The sequence below is a fragment of the Schistocerca serialis genome, chromosome 7, assembly GCF_023864345.2.
Source record: "Schistocerca serialis cubense isolate TAMUIC-IGC-003099 chromosome 7, iqSchSeri2.2, whole genome shotgun sequence".
In the NCBI taxonomy this organism is placed as follows: Eukaryota; Metazoa; Arthropoda; class Insecta; order Orthoptera; family Acrididae; genus Schistocerca; species Schistocerca serialis.
Window position 1 is genome coordinate 394,762,833 of NC_064644.1, and position 17,338 is coordinate 394,780,170.

General features: G+C 43.2%; 1 protein-coding gene across 1 annotated transcript in view; it reads left to right on the forward strand.

Annotated features, from left to right (window-relative positions):
- LOC126413122 (synaptotagmin-10-like) overlaps positions 1 to 17,338 on the forward strand; it is a 605,847-nt gene that overhangs the window by 466,338 nt on the left and 122,171 nt on the right. Inside the window, exon 7 of the mRNA XM_050083014.1 lies at positions 5,908 to 6,028. Within this exon, the coding sequence (XP_049938971.1) occupies positions 5,908 to 6,028 (121 nt within the window). The remainder of the gene's footprint in view (positions 1 to 5,907; positions 6,029 to 17,338) is intronic.

Below are 17,338 nucleotides of genomic sequence, written 5' to 3' on the forward strand. Positions count from 1 at the left end.
AATAAATCAGTTTATACTTGGAAATTTATTTTAACATTGATCATTGAAATTTCAGCATATTAAACGTGAGTCATAACTAAGCTGGTGCCTTATTTAGGATTGTGAAAATGTGAATTTGTAATCTTACGGAACGCATCAAATATGGAGCCAAGATTGGGAGACTGCATACAACACTGTATTCATAAAACAACACACAAAGAACGTTGAAACCTATGCAAGATAAAATTAACCACTACCAACCGATACAATTTTCACCCAAAGAAGTTACGTTCGTAGCACAATCCTGTCCGTCATGTAATTACCACACACTGGTATACTAAATTCATATTAACTCTTTGTGAAATCTTCGCGAAAAGAATAGCTGAGGGCTACTTTGATGATTACACCACATGCTTCACGTGGTCAACTTGGTTTACACAAAGAGTGTAACTCCACAATAATTTTGACAATTAAAATAAATTAGATCGAAAAGCAATTTACAAAAGAAAAACCTCGAACTGGTTACTATCGTCTTACTATTAACCTGATGGGTCAAACAATTGTATAAGCACGTGGTACTGGTTTCACAAAGTACACCCCACGTGGGTTGAACATAAAGAAAAGTTGCTATATTGAAAAATATTGTCAAGACGAGACGTTATACTCTCACGCACATTCGCATTTAAGATTGATGAACTTAGAGTTACTGATCAACACGTGGTTCCACTTTACTCACAAAGTAGCGACAAAGCAACTACCGGAATATATTCTGAACTTCACACGAGAATTACACTGCGCTGCAATTTAAGATAACATTAGATATTTTAGAGCTAAACCTGAAATAAAGGTGATTAAATGTTCAGTTAGGCTGAACTTAAGAAATCCATTGTCCTACGGACTTAGCAGACACGCGCTTAGCCGGAGATCTTACCACTTCAGACGCTCGCCACGGACAGACTGACTGGTCTCTTCCTGAGGGGTGGCTCACAAATACAAACGGAAGTGGCCAGAGGGGCAGCTTCCTATACCAACATGACAACGGACGGACAGGACCATACTAAGGATAGAAACCTCTTTGCTTTTAGAAAGCGTAGCTACCTGTTCCGACGTTGGTCCTACTGTTCTCTAGCAGACAGGCTTGTCTGCTACCCTCAAGCATGCAACTAGAAATACATTTGCTCATTCATCCTCTCACACAGAAGGGAAGGGGGATGACAGTATCTTTTCATATACAGTTTATAAAAGAAAGCGGATGTAGGTTCCGTATGAGACTGTGTGACATGAATTACATATAAACTGTGTTTTAAAGTGTAGTAGTGTGACAGATCGTTCTTGTTTATGTGTAAAAGTAACACGTTCCATTACTCAGTCTCCTCCCAGATAGTCAGAAACGCCACAGTAAATTTAGAAGAGGAATTTATGCCGTAAATGACAACAGATTTAAGAAATCAAACATGAAAGGAATCCAACAGAGACCTTTCAAGGTTCATTCTCCCCGGAGCCTACACACACAGCAACACCCATCGTAATGCAGCGTGCTGAAGCGTAACTCGTCTGCAGAAACAACGTGGTGTGACTGCCGTGTCCCGTGCCGTTGTCAGGTGCTCCTCTCTCTACTGCCGCAAGAAGGGAAGCTCCACAATTGTCGCCATGCAGACAGGCTGTAACGCTGAGGATGTCGTCCGTTTCTGCACGGTCAGACCAACAATACGTCTGTCTTCTCAGGCGCTAGTCACGCACTGCCATTGACATCCTGCCTAGCGATGAGCGTGGTCTCACTATACCCATCGATATCATATTTCCGTGATAGTCAAGAGATCCCGACCAAAGCTAGAAACAACATTCAAACTCCTAATGAAGTGTCTGGCAAGGGTTCACCGAACCACCTTCAAGTTATTTCTCTGCCGTTCCACTCTCAAACAGTACGCGTAAAAATGAACACTCAAATATGTTCGCGTGAGCTCTGTTATCTCTTACTTTATTATGATGATCATTTCTCCCTAAGTAGGTGGGCGTCAACGAAATGTTTTCGCACTTGGAGAATAAAGTTAGTGATTGAGATATCAAGGGGAGATCCTGCCGCAACGAAAAACGCCTTTGTTTTAATGACGGTCACTCCAATTCTAGTATCAGACGCGCGGCACATTCTCCCTGTTTCGTGATAATACAGAACGGGCTGCCTCTCTTTGAACTTTTTTGATGTTCTCCGTCAATCCTATCTGATGCGGAGCCCACAGCGCGCAGCTATACTCCAGAAGAGGACTTACAAGCGTAGTGTAGGCAGTCTCTTTGGTAGACCTGTTGCGTTTTCTAAGTGTCCTACCAATAAATCACCGCCTTTGGTTCGCTTTCCCCACAACAGTATCCATATGATCGTTCCAATTTAAAGTTTTATCAATTGTAACCCTTAAGTAATTAGTTGATATTACTCCTTTTACATTTGTTTGACTTATCGTCTATCCGAAATTTAGCAGCTTCCTTTTAGTAATCACATGCATAACTTAACACTGTTCATTACGTAGAGCCAGTTAGAAGTTTTCGCACCATACAGATGTCTTGTATAAATCATTTTTCATATGGCTTTGATCATTTGATGATTTTACAAGACGGTAAATAACAGCATCACCTGCAAACAATCTAAGAGATCTGCTCATATTTTCTTCTAAATCGTTTATATAGATCAAGAACAGCAGAGGGCTTATAACACTTCCTTGGGGAACGACTGATATTATTTCTGTTTTACTCGATCTTTTCCGTCAGTTTCTACGAACCGTGACCTTTCTGAACTGGAAATTACGAATCGAGTCGCTCAATTCAGACGGTAGTCCGCAGGGACGCACTATTATTAGAAGTCGCTTGTGGGCGACCGTGACAAAAACATTCTGGAAATACAGAAACATGGAATCAATTTGAGGTGTCCTGCCGATAGCACCCATTACTTCGTGAGAATAAATAGGTAGCTGCGTTTCGCAAGAGCGATACTTTCTGAATCCGTGTTGGGTATTTGTCAATAAATCGTTTTCTTCGATGTAATTAATAATATTCGAACACAGTATATGTTCCAAAATCCTACTGTGATTCGATGTCACTGATCTGGGCCTGTAATTCAGCAGATTGCTCCTGTTTACTTTCCTGATTACTGGCATGACCTGCGCAGCTTTCCAGTCCTTAGGCACGGATCTTTTGACGAGCGATCGGTTGTATACGATTGCTAAGTGAGCAGCTATTGCATCAGCTGGAACGTCCCCTTAGAAAAATTATAAATGACTGTGCTTAAACTGACACACAATATTTTTAGCGCAAAGCAATCTCACTTTCAATAATCCCTACAAAAGAATGGCCCTGACTAACAATAATCTATACCTTTCATTAATCACTTACCTCACAAAAATCTTCGTTACTCGAACTACTGCAATACAGCGAGCGCCAATACTGCCAGCTAAATAAAAGATTCTAACTACTGAAGGCAATAACTACTGACAGGCATAGTTAGCAAATGAAAGATTTTGATAGAGAACAAACAATGTATTTACCTTAATAGTGTTCAAAAGTCATTATATATATATATATGAGTTCATGATATCCAGTATTACAAATTTACTCTTTCTGGCGGACACACGTCCAGATCGTCCGCTCTTAAAATTCTGCCATCTCTCTCCCCACATCCACCACTGCTGGCGGCTCACCTCCTACTGCGCAACGCTACGTGCTGTTAATAGCCAACTGCCCAACACTACAATAGCCATTTCCAACAATGCAAACCAGCCACAGACTGCACACAGCACAGTCAGTGGTTTTCATACAGAGCGCTACGTGGCGTTAGCAACATAAAAACCTAAACAGCCTACTTCCACAGCCTACTCTGAATGGAACGTAACTGGTATACCATGTGAACTGCAGGGCTTGACTATATTAAGTGAATTAAGCTTCTTCGGCACACCGAGGATATCTACGTCCAAGTTACTCAGTTGGTCAGTTGTTCTTGATTCGAATTTTGGGATATTTACTTCGTCTTCCTTGTTGAGGGAATTTCGGAAAACCGTATTTAGTAACTCTGCATTCGTGGCTGTGTCATCAGTAACATTACCATTGCTATCGCGAAGAGAAGGTATTGATTGCGTCTGGCTGCTAGTATAATTTACATATGATCAGAATCACTATGGTTTTCTGCCAGATTTCGAGACAGAGCTGCGTTGCGGAAACTATTAAAAGCATCTCGCATCGAAGATCGCGCTAAATTTCATGCTTCTGTAAAACTTCGCTAGTCTTGGGAATTTTGTGTTCTTTTAAATTTGGCACGCATTGTAGATAGCGCTTTAGTCAAACATTTTTGTGCGATTGCGCTGAACTGCTAATACACTACTGGCCATTAAAATTGCTACACCACGAAGATGACGTGCTACAAACGCGAAATTTAACCGACAGGAAGAAGATGCTGTGATATGCAAATGATTAGCTTTTCAGAGCATTCACACAAGGTTGGCGCCGGTGGCGACACCTACAACGTGCTGACATGAGGAAAGTTTCCAACCGATTTCTCATACACAAACAGCAGTTGACCGCCGTTGCCTGGTGAAACGTTGTTGTGATGCCTCGTGTAAGCAGGAGAAATGCGTACCATCACGTTTCCGACTTTGATAAAGGTCGGAGTGTAGCCTATCGCGATTGCGGTTTATCGTATCGCGACATTGCTGCTCGCGTTGGTCGAAATCCAGTAACTGTTAGCAGAATATGGAATCGGTGAGTTCAGGAGTTTAATACGGAACGCCGTGCTGGATCCCAACGGCCTCGTATCACTAGCGGTCGAGATGACAGGCATCTTATCCGCATGACTGTAACGGATCGTGCAGCCACGTCTCTGTCCCTGAGTCAACACATGGGGACGTTTACAAGACAACAACCATCTGCACGAACAGTTCGACGAAGTTTGCAGCAGCACGGACTATCAGCTCGGAGACCATGGTTGCGGCTGCCCTTGACGCTGCATCACAGACAGGAGCGCCTGCGATGGTGCAATCGACGACGAACCTGGGTGCATGAATGGCAAAACGTCATTTTTTTCGGATGAATCCAGGTTCTGTTTACAGCATCATGATGGTCGCATTCGTGTTTGGCGACATCGCGGTGAACGCACATTGGAAGCGTGTATTTGTCATCGCCATACTGGCGTATCACCCGGTGTGATGATATGGGGTGCCATTGGTTACAAGTCTCGGTCACCTCTTGTTCGCATTGACGGCACTTTGTACAGTGGACGTTACATTTCAGATATGTTACGACCCGTGGCTCTACCCTTCATTCGATCCCAGCGAAACCCTATATTTCATCATGATAATGCTCGAGCGCATGTTGCAGGTCCTGCACGGGCCTTTCTGGATACAGAAAATGTTTGACTGCTGCCCTGGCCAGCACATTCTCCAGATCTCTGACCAATTGAAAACGTCTGGTCAATGGTGGCCGGGCAACTGGCTCGTCACAATACGCCAGTCACTACTCTTAACTAACTGTGGTATCGTGTTGAAGCTGCATGGGCAGCTGTACCTGTGCACGCTATCCAAGCTCTGATTGACTCAATGCCCAGGCGTATCAAGGCCGTCATTATGGCCAGAGGTACTGGTACTGGGTACTGATTTCTCAGGATCTATGCACCCAAATTGCGTGAAAATGTAATCACATGTCAGTTCTAATATAATATATTTGTCCAATGGATACCCGTTTAACATCTGCATTTATTTTTGGTGTAGCAATTTTAATGGCCAGTAGTGTAGTTTACATACCGAGCATGTGGTACGTTTCACGTCAGTTTGATGTATGTTGTATGCAACCATCGTGCTATTTCATTGTTAGTGGCCAGCGGTGTACTTCATGTACCATGCAACAAGGTATCAGGTTTGGAAGTAAAGCTCAAAAAAAGTCGTCTGCTTGCAGGATAAGGTGGACCTGGGCGAGCTGATGCTGTCGCTGTGCTACCTGCCCACGGCGGGTCGGCTCACTGTCACCATCATCAAGGGACGCAACCTCAAGGCCATGGACATCACCGGCTCCTCAGGTGAGCTTGCTCCGCACGCTAGCCGATCGCTGGGGTTTTCAGGTGAATCTCTTTGCCTGTTGGATAGTGTGAGGGCAAAGTGGAATGTTATCTGTTAGGCAACGAAAATACCATTTCTGTAAGAGGAAAAGTATACTGTTTTTTGGATGTAATCCTCTTTCGGGACAGAGAACTTGAACTTATACTACTCCTTCAAAAATTAAACCTGAATGTTCACGAAACTTCCTGAATATAATGTGCTCTGAAATTATTAAGTATGGCCTTCAGTAACGCAATCCGTGTTGAATAATAATACTCCTGATGAGATACAATTGTTGCAAACGCAACAAAGGGATATTGTTAAACGATTCTGAAAAATTTTAGATTGAAACACTGACTACAAATACCGCATAGCAAACAATCACCGTTATTAAACCTTGCTTTATACACTTTGCTTGTGCAGGCAAACCTTCCTTGCCATTTGTAATCTCTAATGCATGAAAAGCTAATAATCTACGAGTTGATGTGGTGGAGATAGTGAAGTGCGATGACACGTTGCTGCGACTACGTCTCCCGAAGAACTGCATCAAGTTGTCTTACCTGTAATGCTCTGAAAATTCTAAGATAGACAACAGCTTGGCACGCAAGAATAACACGTTATAGGTGAATGGGGCACGTGTCCATGATTTCCACTCTGAATTTACGTATTTGTAGGTGAGGGACATGTGGTGGGAATTATAGACAAAGGCAAATATGTGAAGCAATGAATTCATGAACGCCGGAAGTACTGAAGAAGCCTTATAAAGATCAAAATGATTGTAGAAAATGAATTATACCTCACGGTCAAATACCATACACTAAATGTTTCGTGTTCAAATTGAAGCTTCACATCGTCACACAAAACACCTTAAAATTAGAATTACAAAACTGAATATCGTGATTTTACAGGTGACAGAGAGAGAGAGAGATTATAAGTCATTTATAACCACGTATGCATGAAGTAAAACACTATATTGGATTCCACGTACTCTTGCGGTATCGGATTGACCACACAATAATTCTAAATTCACTCAGAATACGAATGGTAATGAAACACTAGAAGTTAGTTAGATTTGGCGCAGCTTTGAAGCATACGTAAATTCCAGCAGTGTAAGGATAACGCGAAAGTAAGAAGCAAGTTTCGATCTCACCAAATCCTTCGACGCAACCTGCTGAATGCACTCACCTCGAAAAAAATTAGATAAGTATCTATATTACATCCATTTGGTGAAGAAGCATGAACTTGAGTAAAGCTCTGCTCTCTGCTTGCCCTGACTGGCCAGCACTGGTCAAAGATTCGCGAGTGACCAATATATCCCTCACGGTGATTCTCTAAGGAACAAGTGACTCGCGTAATATGAAACGTGCACCATCAACAGAACAGACTCTGCTAACGATGTACTACGCCTTCCATGTTGCTGGCAACGGGTTCTACACAACGCTGGTGACTACCTCGAAGGACAGTAACAGGTGCAAACATGTAACTCTTTTGTATCGGTTGCGAATAAATAGTTGCCACTATTTAAGTTCCAACCCTCGTAAAAATAAACAGCATCAACTTCTAACATATTACTTCTGCATGACAAATTCATTCGTTACCCAATGTAGCAAGTTTCAGTCTCCCTATCTAAATTCGTCCTAATGTCACAGACCGCGTTGATTATATCGTGACACGTCAGTGCCCCAGACGTGTAGATAGAGGTCAGAGTGAGCAGAGCAGTTTCCCTTTCAAGAGCAAGCACTCTTCACTCCAGAAGTCTTCTGATGTGCCTTGGCATGAGCTCACACAGAAGGAACAGGCTCCAGGTAGACAATTAAGAGTAAACACCTCATTATCAGTAACACAAGCAGAGGCACTTCCTGTTGACCACAGGAGCAACGATTAAGTCAGTCACTCTGGTAGCCGTCTTATAGCTTGAAAATCAGTGGCCAGCCTTAATCACAGTTTGCCACAAAATGCTCTCCCTGCTACACTGACACAATAAATTTCCACGCCCAGATGGACCACAGTTTGGACGGCTGTTCCAAACGCAGAAACACAGAAAAAGTCTAAGACTGCTGGATACCAGTTCCTGGCGTTGGAGTCCTTGGAGGCCAAAGCCGCAGGGCGTTGCTCATGGTGGACTGCTGGCAGCTCGTATAAAGCTACGAAGGTGCTGGAGTCCAGGAGGAGCATCAGCTTCAACTGGGTCCTGAAACGGCTGGCTGTATGGACACTTCAGAGAGGTGATACTTGGTAGGCTCAGCAAACTGGACTGCTCCATAGCTGACGCTGACGCTAAAATGACGGGCCTTATCCTTGGCCCGAATCATAGGAGTTTAAGCTGTGAGACGCTGTTCCTCCTCTATTCCTGACTGGTCGGGTTGTTTTTCCTCTGGTACTGGTTGGGCCTCTAGGTTATCTGGAACAAAGAATTAACGGCCAGTTGTCTCTGGCGGCTTTTTACTCTTCTTCCTCTTCTTCTTCTTCTTCTTCTTGTTTCCTGACTGTCCGAACTCTATTTTAGTCAGACGGGAGTGGTCCATTGGCGGCTGCTCCATAGCAGTCAGATGGCTCCCTAAATACCTGCCCTGCGAAAGGATATTTAGTTGTCACTCAGAGGGCAAATGATTCACAAAGGTAAGAAGATAGTGCCCGCGACTGCAGCGCTGTTGATTGTAAAATTCGCGCCGCTAGTAGCGAGGCTCGCACCTCTCGTGGCGACTCTAGTGGAGCCTATTTCCGTGGCGGCTGTAGGAGGTTCCTTGGACAACAAACAGGCCTGTTGATGTTCTCGTCCGGAATGTTTCCATACGCACGGTGCGTGTGTTAGCCAGTATTTCGATGGCCGGCACCGGTGCTGGCAACTGTGGGAGGTATATGGAGCACTAGAGTGACCCGCCGATGACAGTTGTGTGGCAGGTAGCGGTAGTGTCAGGCGAATAGCTGGACTATAGCAGTCTCCCACTTTCGGAAATGATAGCGCGGGTAATATCTGTCTATACGTGTGGCAGTAATAAACAGCTCTGGTTCTTGTAAACAGTCATCCTATGCTGTCTAGATGGTACTTAAAAACTAAAAGGGAATAATGTCTTGATCACCAGTTCGTTTACTTATAGACCTGCACAAATATCCAGTTCTCTGTCCATAGCTTTCAAACAATTCTCATTGGACATACAAACAAAACTTTATTGTAATTTAGACGTGTAGTCATTTATATGGACTGAACTGGGAATATCCCAAATGTGTACCAACGGTGATTTTTCATTTATTATTATGTTACCAGTAGAATATTTATAGTATGCTACAACTGTTGCCTGTGTTCTAATTCCGTCTTGTTTACTCTCTGAATCTGTGCGTACTGGAAAAATAATCGTATTCACGACCAGCCATTGAACAATAGTCGGTACCCTTATTGTAAATATTGTTTTATACCGCATCAGTCCTTTGTTGCTCCTATGTAACTTCATACCATGGTACGACTTAAAATAATGTCTACCATGAATTGTCAAAACAAATTGTAGTATAACATTTCCTGTGTTGGGATGGCTGAATGGTATTTTAAAAGGTTGGATTATAAAGAAAAATTCAGGCAGACGATATCCCAATATCCCTTATGTTTGCAGACAGCATGGTATTAATTTAGACCTGTGACTGTGACGATAAGAAAGATCTCAATGATAGCAAGTTAATCGACTGAAATACGGGTTTCTCTTCTATTTTCAAATGTATGAGTGTACAACATTTATGTAATAAATTCATAACTAACCTCTTCCCAGCTGCCGCATTTCGCTCAGAAGTTCTCTCTTTCTCAAGAAGCTGATAATCAATCCCATGCATTAACTCTGACCGTCGTTTCAACCTTGGTTGATTAAAAACTGCCTATCTCCTTCAGTAGTAAAGATATTTAAAGCATGAGCATGTACGGTGTCATATGTCATAAAGATTTTGAACGAAACATTTATTTATGAGCATATGTTTTTGTAGTTTCCTCCATGGTTGATATGAAACTCCTAATTTAGGTTTCTCAGTTAGTGTCGGAATTCGCGCATTTTCCCATTTAGTAACACTTCCCGCACAGCTAGTGTGACACTTTGACTCCTAGTTATTTAAGCATCTGTAAATTTCAAAAGAGAACCTTTAATGTTTGTTTGACAGATGGTAGTTTTCTTCCATTTATTTCATGGAAATTACATATGTACTTTACCTTTTATTTTATATTGTGTGTATCCTTTGGGTGCATGCCGAACCTGTGCTTGCTTTGGTACCACCGGGAGCGGGCTACGATGTGGAGCTGCTCGAGGGTTCGATCAAATCCTACGAAATCGTTCGATTAACCTCCTCTTCTATTGCCGATTTCAGCTTCCCGGGTATGGTATAAAACTATGGCAGACGGTTTGGTGTGGGAAAACATCGAGGTGGCAAGCGTATCCTTTTAAAAAACCTGGGCTTTCCTCAAAGACCTTATAATAAGTATTACGAGGGCAGTTCAATAAGTAATGCAACACATTTTTTTTCTGAAACAGGGGTTGTTTTATTCAGCATTGAAATACACCAGGTTATTCCCCAATCTTTTAGCTACACAACACTATTTTTCAACGTATCTCCATTCAATGCTACGGCCTTACGCCACCTTGAAATGAGGGCCTGTATGCCTGCACGGTACCATTCAACTGGTCGATGTCGGAGCCAACGTCGTACTGCATCAATAACTTCTTCATCATCCGCGTAGTGCTTCCCACGGATTGCGTCCTTAATTGGGCCAAACATATGGAAATCCGACGGTGCGAGATCGGGGCTGTAGGGTGCATGAGGAAGAACAGTCCACTGAAGTTTTGTGAGCTCCCCTCGGGTGCGAAGACTTGTGTGAGGTCTTGCGTTGTCATGAAGAAGGAGAAGTTCGTTCAGATTTTTGTGCCTACGAACACGCTGAAGTCGTTTCTTCAATTTCTGAAGAGTAGCACAATACACTTCAGAGTTGATCGTTTGACCATGGGGAAGGACATCGAACAGAATAACCCCTTCAGCGTCCCAGAAGACTGTAACCATGACTTTACCGGCTGAGGGTATGGCTTTAAACTTTTTCTTGGTAGGGGAGTGGGTGTGGCGCCACTCCATTGATTGCCGTTTTGTTTCAGGTTCGGAGTGACGAATCCATGTTTCATCGCCTGTAACAATCTTTGACAAGAAATTGTCACCCTCAGCCACATGACGAGCAAGCAATTCCGCACAGATGGTTCTCCTTTGCTCTTTATGGTGTTCGGTTAGACAACGAGGGACCCAGCGGGAACAAACCTTTGAATATCCCAACTGGTGAACAATTGTGACAGCACTACCAACAGAGATGTCAAGTTGAGCACTGAGTTGTTTGATGGTGATCCGTCGATCATCTCGAACGAGTGTGTTCGCACGCTCCGCCATTGCAGGAGTCACAGCTGTGCACGGCCGGCCCGCACGCGGGAGATCAGACAGTCTTGCTTGACCTTGCGGCGATGATGACACACGCTTTGCCCAACGACTCACCGTGCTTTTGTCCACTGCCAGATCACCGTAGACATTCTGCAAGCGCCTATGAATATCTGAGATGTCCTGGTTTTCCGCCAAAAGAAACCTCGATCACTGCCCGTTGTTTGCAACGCGCATCCGTTACAGACGCCATTTTAACAGCTCTGTGCAGCGCTGCCACCTGTCGGAAGTCAATGAAACTATACGAGACGAAGCGGGAATGTTTGAAAATATTCCACAAGAAATTTACGGTTTTTTTCAACCAAAATTGGCCGAGAAAAAAAATGTGTTGCATTACTTATTGAACTGCCCTCGTAATTAAATTTGTTAACTGATCTAGTCGTACGGACCTGATCATTCAAACATCTTATCTTTTCCTTTTGTTGTAGTCCCTTGGAACACATTTGGTTACCATAAATAACCAATTTTATGCATGCCCCTCTGCAGTAGCGCTCGTGCTTACTCTCCTTTCTCAACAGGTCTAGTTAAATTTCGGCACCATCTAACTTAATTATAAATTTTCCAACACCGAAGTGGATTCTTCCGTCGTTCTCGCATATATTTTCCTATCAAAAATGGTTCAAATGGCTCTGAGCACCATGGGACTCAACTGCTGTGGTCATTAGTCCCCTAGAACTTAGAACTACTCAAACCTAACCAACCTAAGGACATCACACACACCCATGCCCGAGGCAGGATTCGAACCTGCGATCGTAGCAGCAGCGCGGCTCCGGACTGGAGCGCCTAGAACCGCACGGCCACCGCGGCCGGCTATTGTCCTATCCTACGATACAATCGAGAGTCACTGAATTAATCACTAAGAAAATGAATTTGTAAAATCACCCTTCCTAATCAGCCTACTGGATTGCGATGTAATTGACCGTTATCGAATATGCCTAATGAAATTTTACAGTGAGTAAAGCTATCGTTACCGAAGCACCGGTTAGTTAGAGGAAAGTGTACAACAGACTATTCTGAGGGAAGAATCTATTCTAAACTTAAGCTAAATACTGATGATAATTTTGGAATTGGTGGAATATAGTGCAATCGCCCACGAACGACACCGGGAGGGGGGGAGGAGGGAAGGATACCACGTAATATTTAATACAAATAAATACTGATAATACAAAAAAATACTGGTTAGCTACAAATGAGATAACTGAACGGTCGCCAAACCACTAGGGCATTGAGTCTCCAGGATCTTAAGAAAGGTAATGGCAAAGGAATTTAAGTAAATGATCTCTGGCGTGGCAACTGAAGGTTGTCACACTTTTCCACAGCACAAGAGTTCACGAGAAAATAAATGAATCAGAAAGCACTGAGCTTGCAGTTACTTATTCTGAAATACTAAATTTTGATAGTAAAGTTAAGTGGAGTTAATGGTTAAATGAATGTAACTAAAATTTTGTTATGTAAAGAATATACTTTCAGTAACCTCAGTGCAACGCAATGCAAAATTTAGAAAAGGACAAGCAATTTACTTCTGACCATTGAAAGATTGAACTGAATTCCCGTTAAGCAAATGAGCAACTGATTTTAACTTTAATATAACAACAGTAAAATACATACCAAGCCAGCAGAAGTCACTCGATAAGCTAAATACAGAATAATTCAAATTGCGCACACTTAATTTGTGCTATATCTTTAGTTATTACTTTTGCCAGTGTAATTTTACGCCACTTCAAGTGAATGAAGATAATACTCAAAATAGGAAATTAGTTAAGCCTCTGTTATGCAATACAAGAATGAACAGTTACTGAGGCAGAAAATTTAGACTGAAACTGGTCAGAAGGCCGCTGTGGCCGAGTGGTTCTAGGTGCTTCAGTCTGGAACCGCGCTGCTGCTACGGTCGCACGTTCGAATCCTGCCTCGGGCATGGATGTGTGTGATGTCCTTAGGTTAGTTAGGTTTAAGTAGTTCCAAGTCTAGGGGACTGATGACCTCAGATGCTAAGTCCCATAGTGCTTAGAGCCATTTGAACCATTTTCAAACTGCTCATTAGCAAACAAACGAAACTGGCAGTGAACAGTTATTCAATTTTCATGTATTTACCACACTCGGCGATTGCATGGAAAGGAAATTGACCGTGCTTGGTTACAATGTCTGAGGGCAATGACAACACAGGGGCCTTACAAGTTTTAACTATTGCAGGTTATTACTCGAGTTAGTCATACTTTTTGTAGGAAATGGAACTGGGTATAACCTCTACAGTACTATATCTGTCAGTTAACAGTCGTACGATGTTGTAGCTGTGCGGCTGACGAAGAATGTAGCTGCCGCTGTTGCTTCTGCTGCTGTTTGAGAGCCGCGAGTCGTCTCCAGAGACACGGATAATTATGGGACACGCAACAGTCAGAATTGCAGCTTTCTCCACCTGTCCACTCCTGCCGTGCTCTCAATACGTACTCGCGGGTTAACGAATCAGGCGCGTCTACACTGGCGCGAGCATAGCTGCACACCGCGTGTGCGGGAGCATCCAACAAACACTGCCGCACTCTTTCATTACTCAAGCTGCTCTGCTTCCTCTCTGCTACAACGCTACAGAGACTTTCCATACTCAAAGATAAAAACGGCACAGCTACTGCCATTTCATCGTTGCTATCAATACATTTAAATAAAGTTCCCATGGCTATGTCCCAGCAGTTTACAATATTTTCATTATAATTACAATCAATTATACAGGGTGTTACAAAAAGGTACGGCCAAACTTTCAGGAAACATTCCTCACACACAAACAAAGAGTTAGAGCTCATTTTATTATTTCTCTTCAAATAACATTAATCATGGAATGGAAACACACAGCAACAGAACGTACCAGCGTGACTTCAAACACTTTGTTACAGGAAATGTTCAAAATGTCCTCCGTCGGCGAGGATACATGCATCCATCATCCGTCGCATGGAACCCCTGATGCGCTGATGCAGCCCTGGAGAATGGCGTATTGTATCACAGCCGTCCACAATACGAGCACGAAGAGTCTCTACATTTGGTACCGGGGTTGCGTAGACAAGAGCTTTCAAATGCCCCCATAAATGAAAGTCAAGAGGGTTGAGGTCAGGAGAGCGTGGAGGCCATGGAATTGGTCCGCCTCTACCAATCCATCGGTCACCGAATCTGTTGTTGAGAAGCCTACGAACACTTCGACTGAAATGTGCAGGAGCTCCATCGTGCACGAACCACATGTTGTGTCGTACTTGTAAAGGCACATGTTCTAGCAGCACAGGTAGAGTATACCGTATGAAATCATGATAACGTGCTCCATTGAGCGTAGGTGGAAGAACATGGGGCCCAATCAAGACATCACCAACAATGCCTGCCCAAACGTTCACAGAAAATCTGTGTTCGTGGGTGATTGCACAATTGCATGCGGATTCTCGTCAGCCCACACATGTTGATTCTGAAAATTTACAATTTGATCACGTTGGAATGAAGCTTCATCCGTAAAGAGAACATTTGCACCGAAATGAGGATTGACACATTGTTGGATGAACCATTCGCAGAAGTGTACCCGTGGAGGGCAATCAGCTGCTGATAGTGCCTGCACACGCTGTACATGGTACGGAAACAACTGGTTCTCTCGTAGCACTCTCCGTACAGCGACGTGGTCAACGTTACCTTGTACAGCAGCAACTTCTCTGACGCTGACATTAGGGTTATCGTCAACTGCACGAAGAATTGCCTCGTCCATTGCAGGTGTCCTCGTCGTTCTAGGTCTTCCCCAGTCGCGAGTCATAGACTAAAATGTTCCGTGCTCCCTAAGGCGCCGATCAATTGCTTCGAATGTTTTCCTGTCGGGACACCTTCGTTCTGGAAATCTGTCTCGATACAAACGTACCGCGCCACGGCTATTGCCCCGTGCTAATCCGTACATCAAATGGGCATCTGCCAGCTCCGCATTTGTAAACATTGCACTCACTGCAAAACCACGTTCGTGATGAACACTAACCTGTTGATGCTGCGTACTGATGTGCTTGATGGTAGTACTGTAGAGCAATGAGTCGCATGCCAACACAAGCACCGAAGTCAACATTGCCTTCCTTCAATTGGGCCAACTGGCGGTGAATCGAGGAAGTACAGTCCATACTGACGAAACTAAAATGAGCTCTAACATGGAAATTAAGCGTTTCCGGACACATGTCCACATAACATCTTTTCTTTATTTGTGTGTGAGGAATGTTTCCTGAAAGTTTGGCCGTACCTTTTTGTAACACCCTGTATACAGTCAGAAATAAATACACTCTTACATCGATTATGTATTACATATAGTTTCTGTAATAAAGCTTACAGATTCAGAATCAGAATTACAGTACAAGTTACCAGTGGATATGAAACGGCGAAAATTTTGGATGGTGCAGAAGGTACTTTATCTGCTTTTTCGGTATTACAAATTGAATCACTTTAGTGTAAGCAACGTTTGTATCTTTAATATCTGCGACGGCTCCAACTGTCCTACAATTGCTTACAGGTAAAGTAGGCAACTCCTTTCTTTGAGGCAACATTTCAAAGAGACTGCAGGAGATCGCATTTACCGAAGCACCAGTTTTCAAAACAACAGTAACATGAAGTCCTTCAGTATTTATTTTTACCCCTGAGATCGGTACCGTTCGCTAATCCCCATTACATTTATTTGTATCAACACAGAGTTCCTCTTTTAGTTCTACATCATCATTCTATCTGAAGAAATTCACCTTCTCCATACAGCCGCCGAAACACTCTTCGCCTGCTCCTCTGAGGCACGGTACGGACAAGCTTAGCTTACCGGTGAGGCCATGGTCGGCGAGCACGTTCTTCAGTTACTTCCGTAACAATCGGTCGCTGCTCTCGCCAGTCCTGAGTTATTTGTTGTTCCTGCTGAACCGTGTGGTTTTTCTGATAACACTGTTGGTTCTCATTTTGGCTCAGATGGTTACAATACATAGGATTAAGTCTCCAATTCGGTCTATTTCGTTCGCTTCTGTTATGCCTGAAACAAGAACGATTGCCGTTCTTATTGTAATGACCATGATTTTCATTATTGCTATATTTCAAATTATGTGTCTGATTCATACTGTTAGCCATATGATCTGCCGTTGAGTTGTGATTGTGTGATTGGCCATTGTATTAGTTTGGGTTTGTCATACACTCGTTTCCCTGTCCCTGTCTGAACTTCATGTCCTCTTGGATGAAATCTATGGAATCCAAGATCGACATAAACTCTTCCACGTTATCCTCGTTCGCATTAATCAGTTTATCAACTACTTACGACGGTAACTTTGCCTTCAGTATGCGTAACAAGTCTTTGTGTGAAATGCGTTCATCCCAGTAATGGGCTTTGTTCTCATACTTCTCAAAGCATCTCTGCAAATTACCATTCTTATATGAAAACACTTTAGAATGAAAAACTTGTTTCTTCAACAGTTCCTGTATCCCATGTGACCAGTAATTTGCGAGGTATGCATGTTCACATTCCTCACACGTCCGGCACTGATCCATGATATCTGTAGCAAAGAGAGCTGAATCCTGTTGAAAATATCGTGCAACATAGCTGATCTTTTGCGTCTCTGTCAACGGTCGGGGTAAAACTCCACGAAATCCTCTAGTAAATGCAACAGGATTAACAGTCTTCTTCTCTGCTGAGAAAGGCTGAAATTGTCTATGCTTTAACAGCTTCTCTTCCGTCAGCACTGTCGTATCTAAATTAGTAGGTGAAAGCACGCCGCTGGCAGCGTCATAACTGTTAGCATAGAATATCTGACACGCCTGCACGTTGCTTCGATTTGGTACGGAGCTCGAGGCCTGTGATACGTGCTCGCCACGCACCTCTGGTT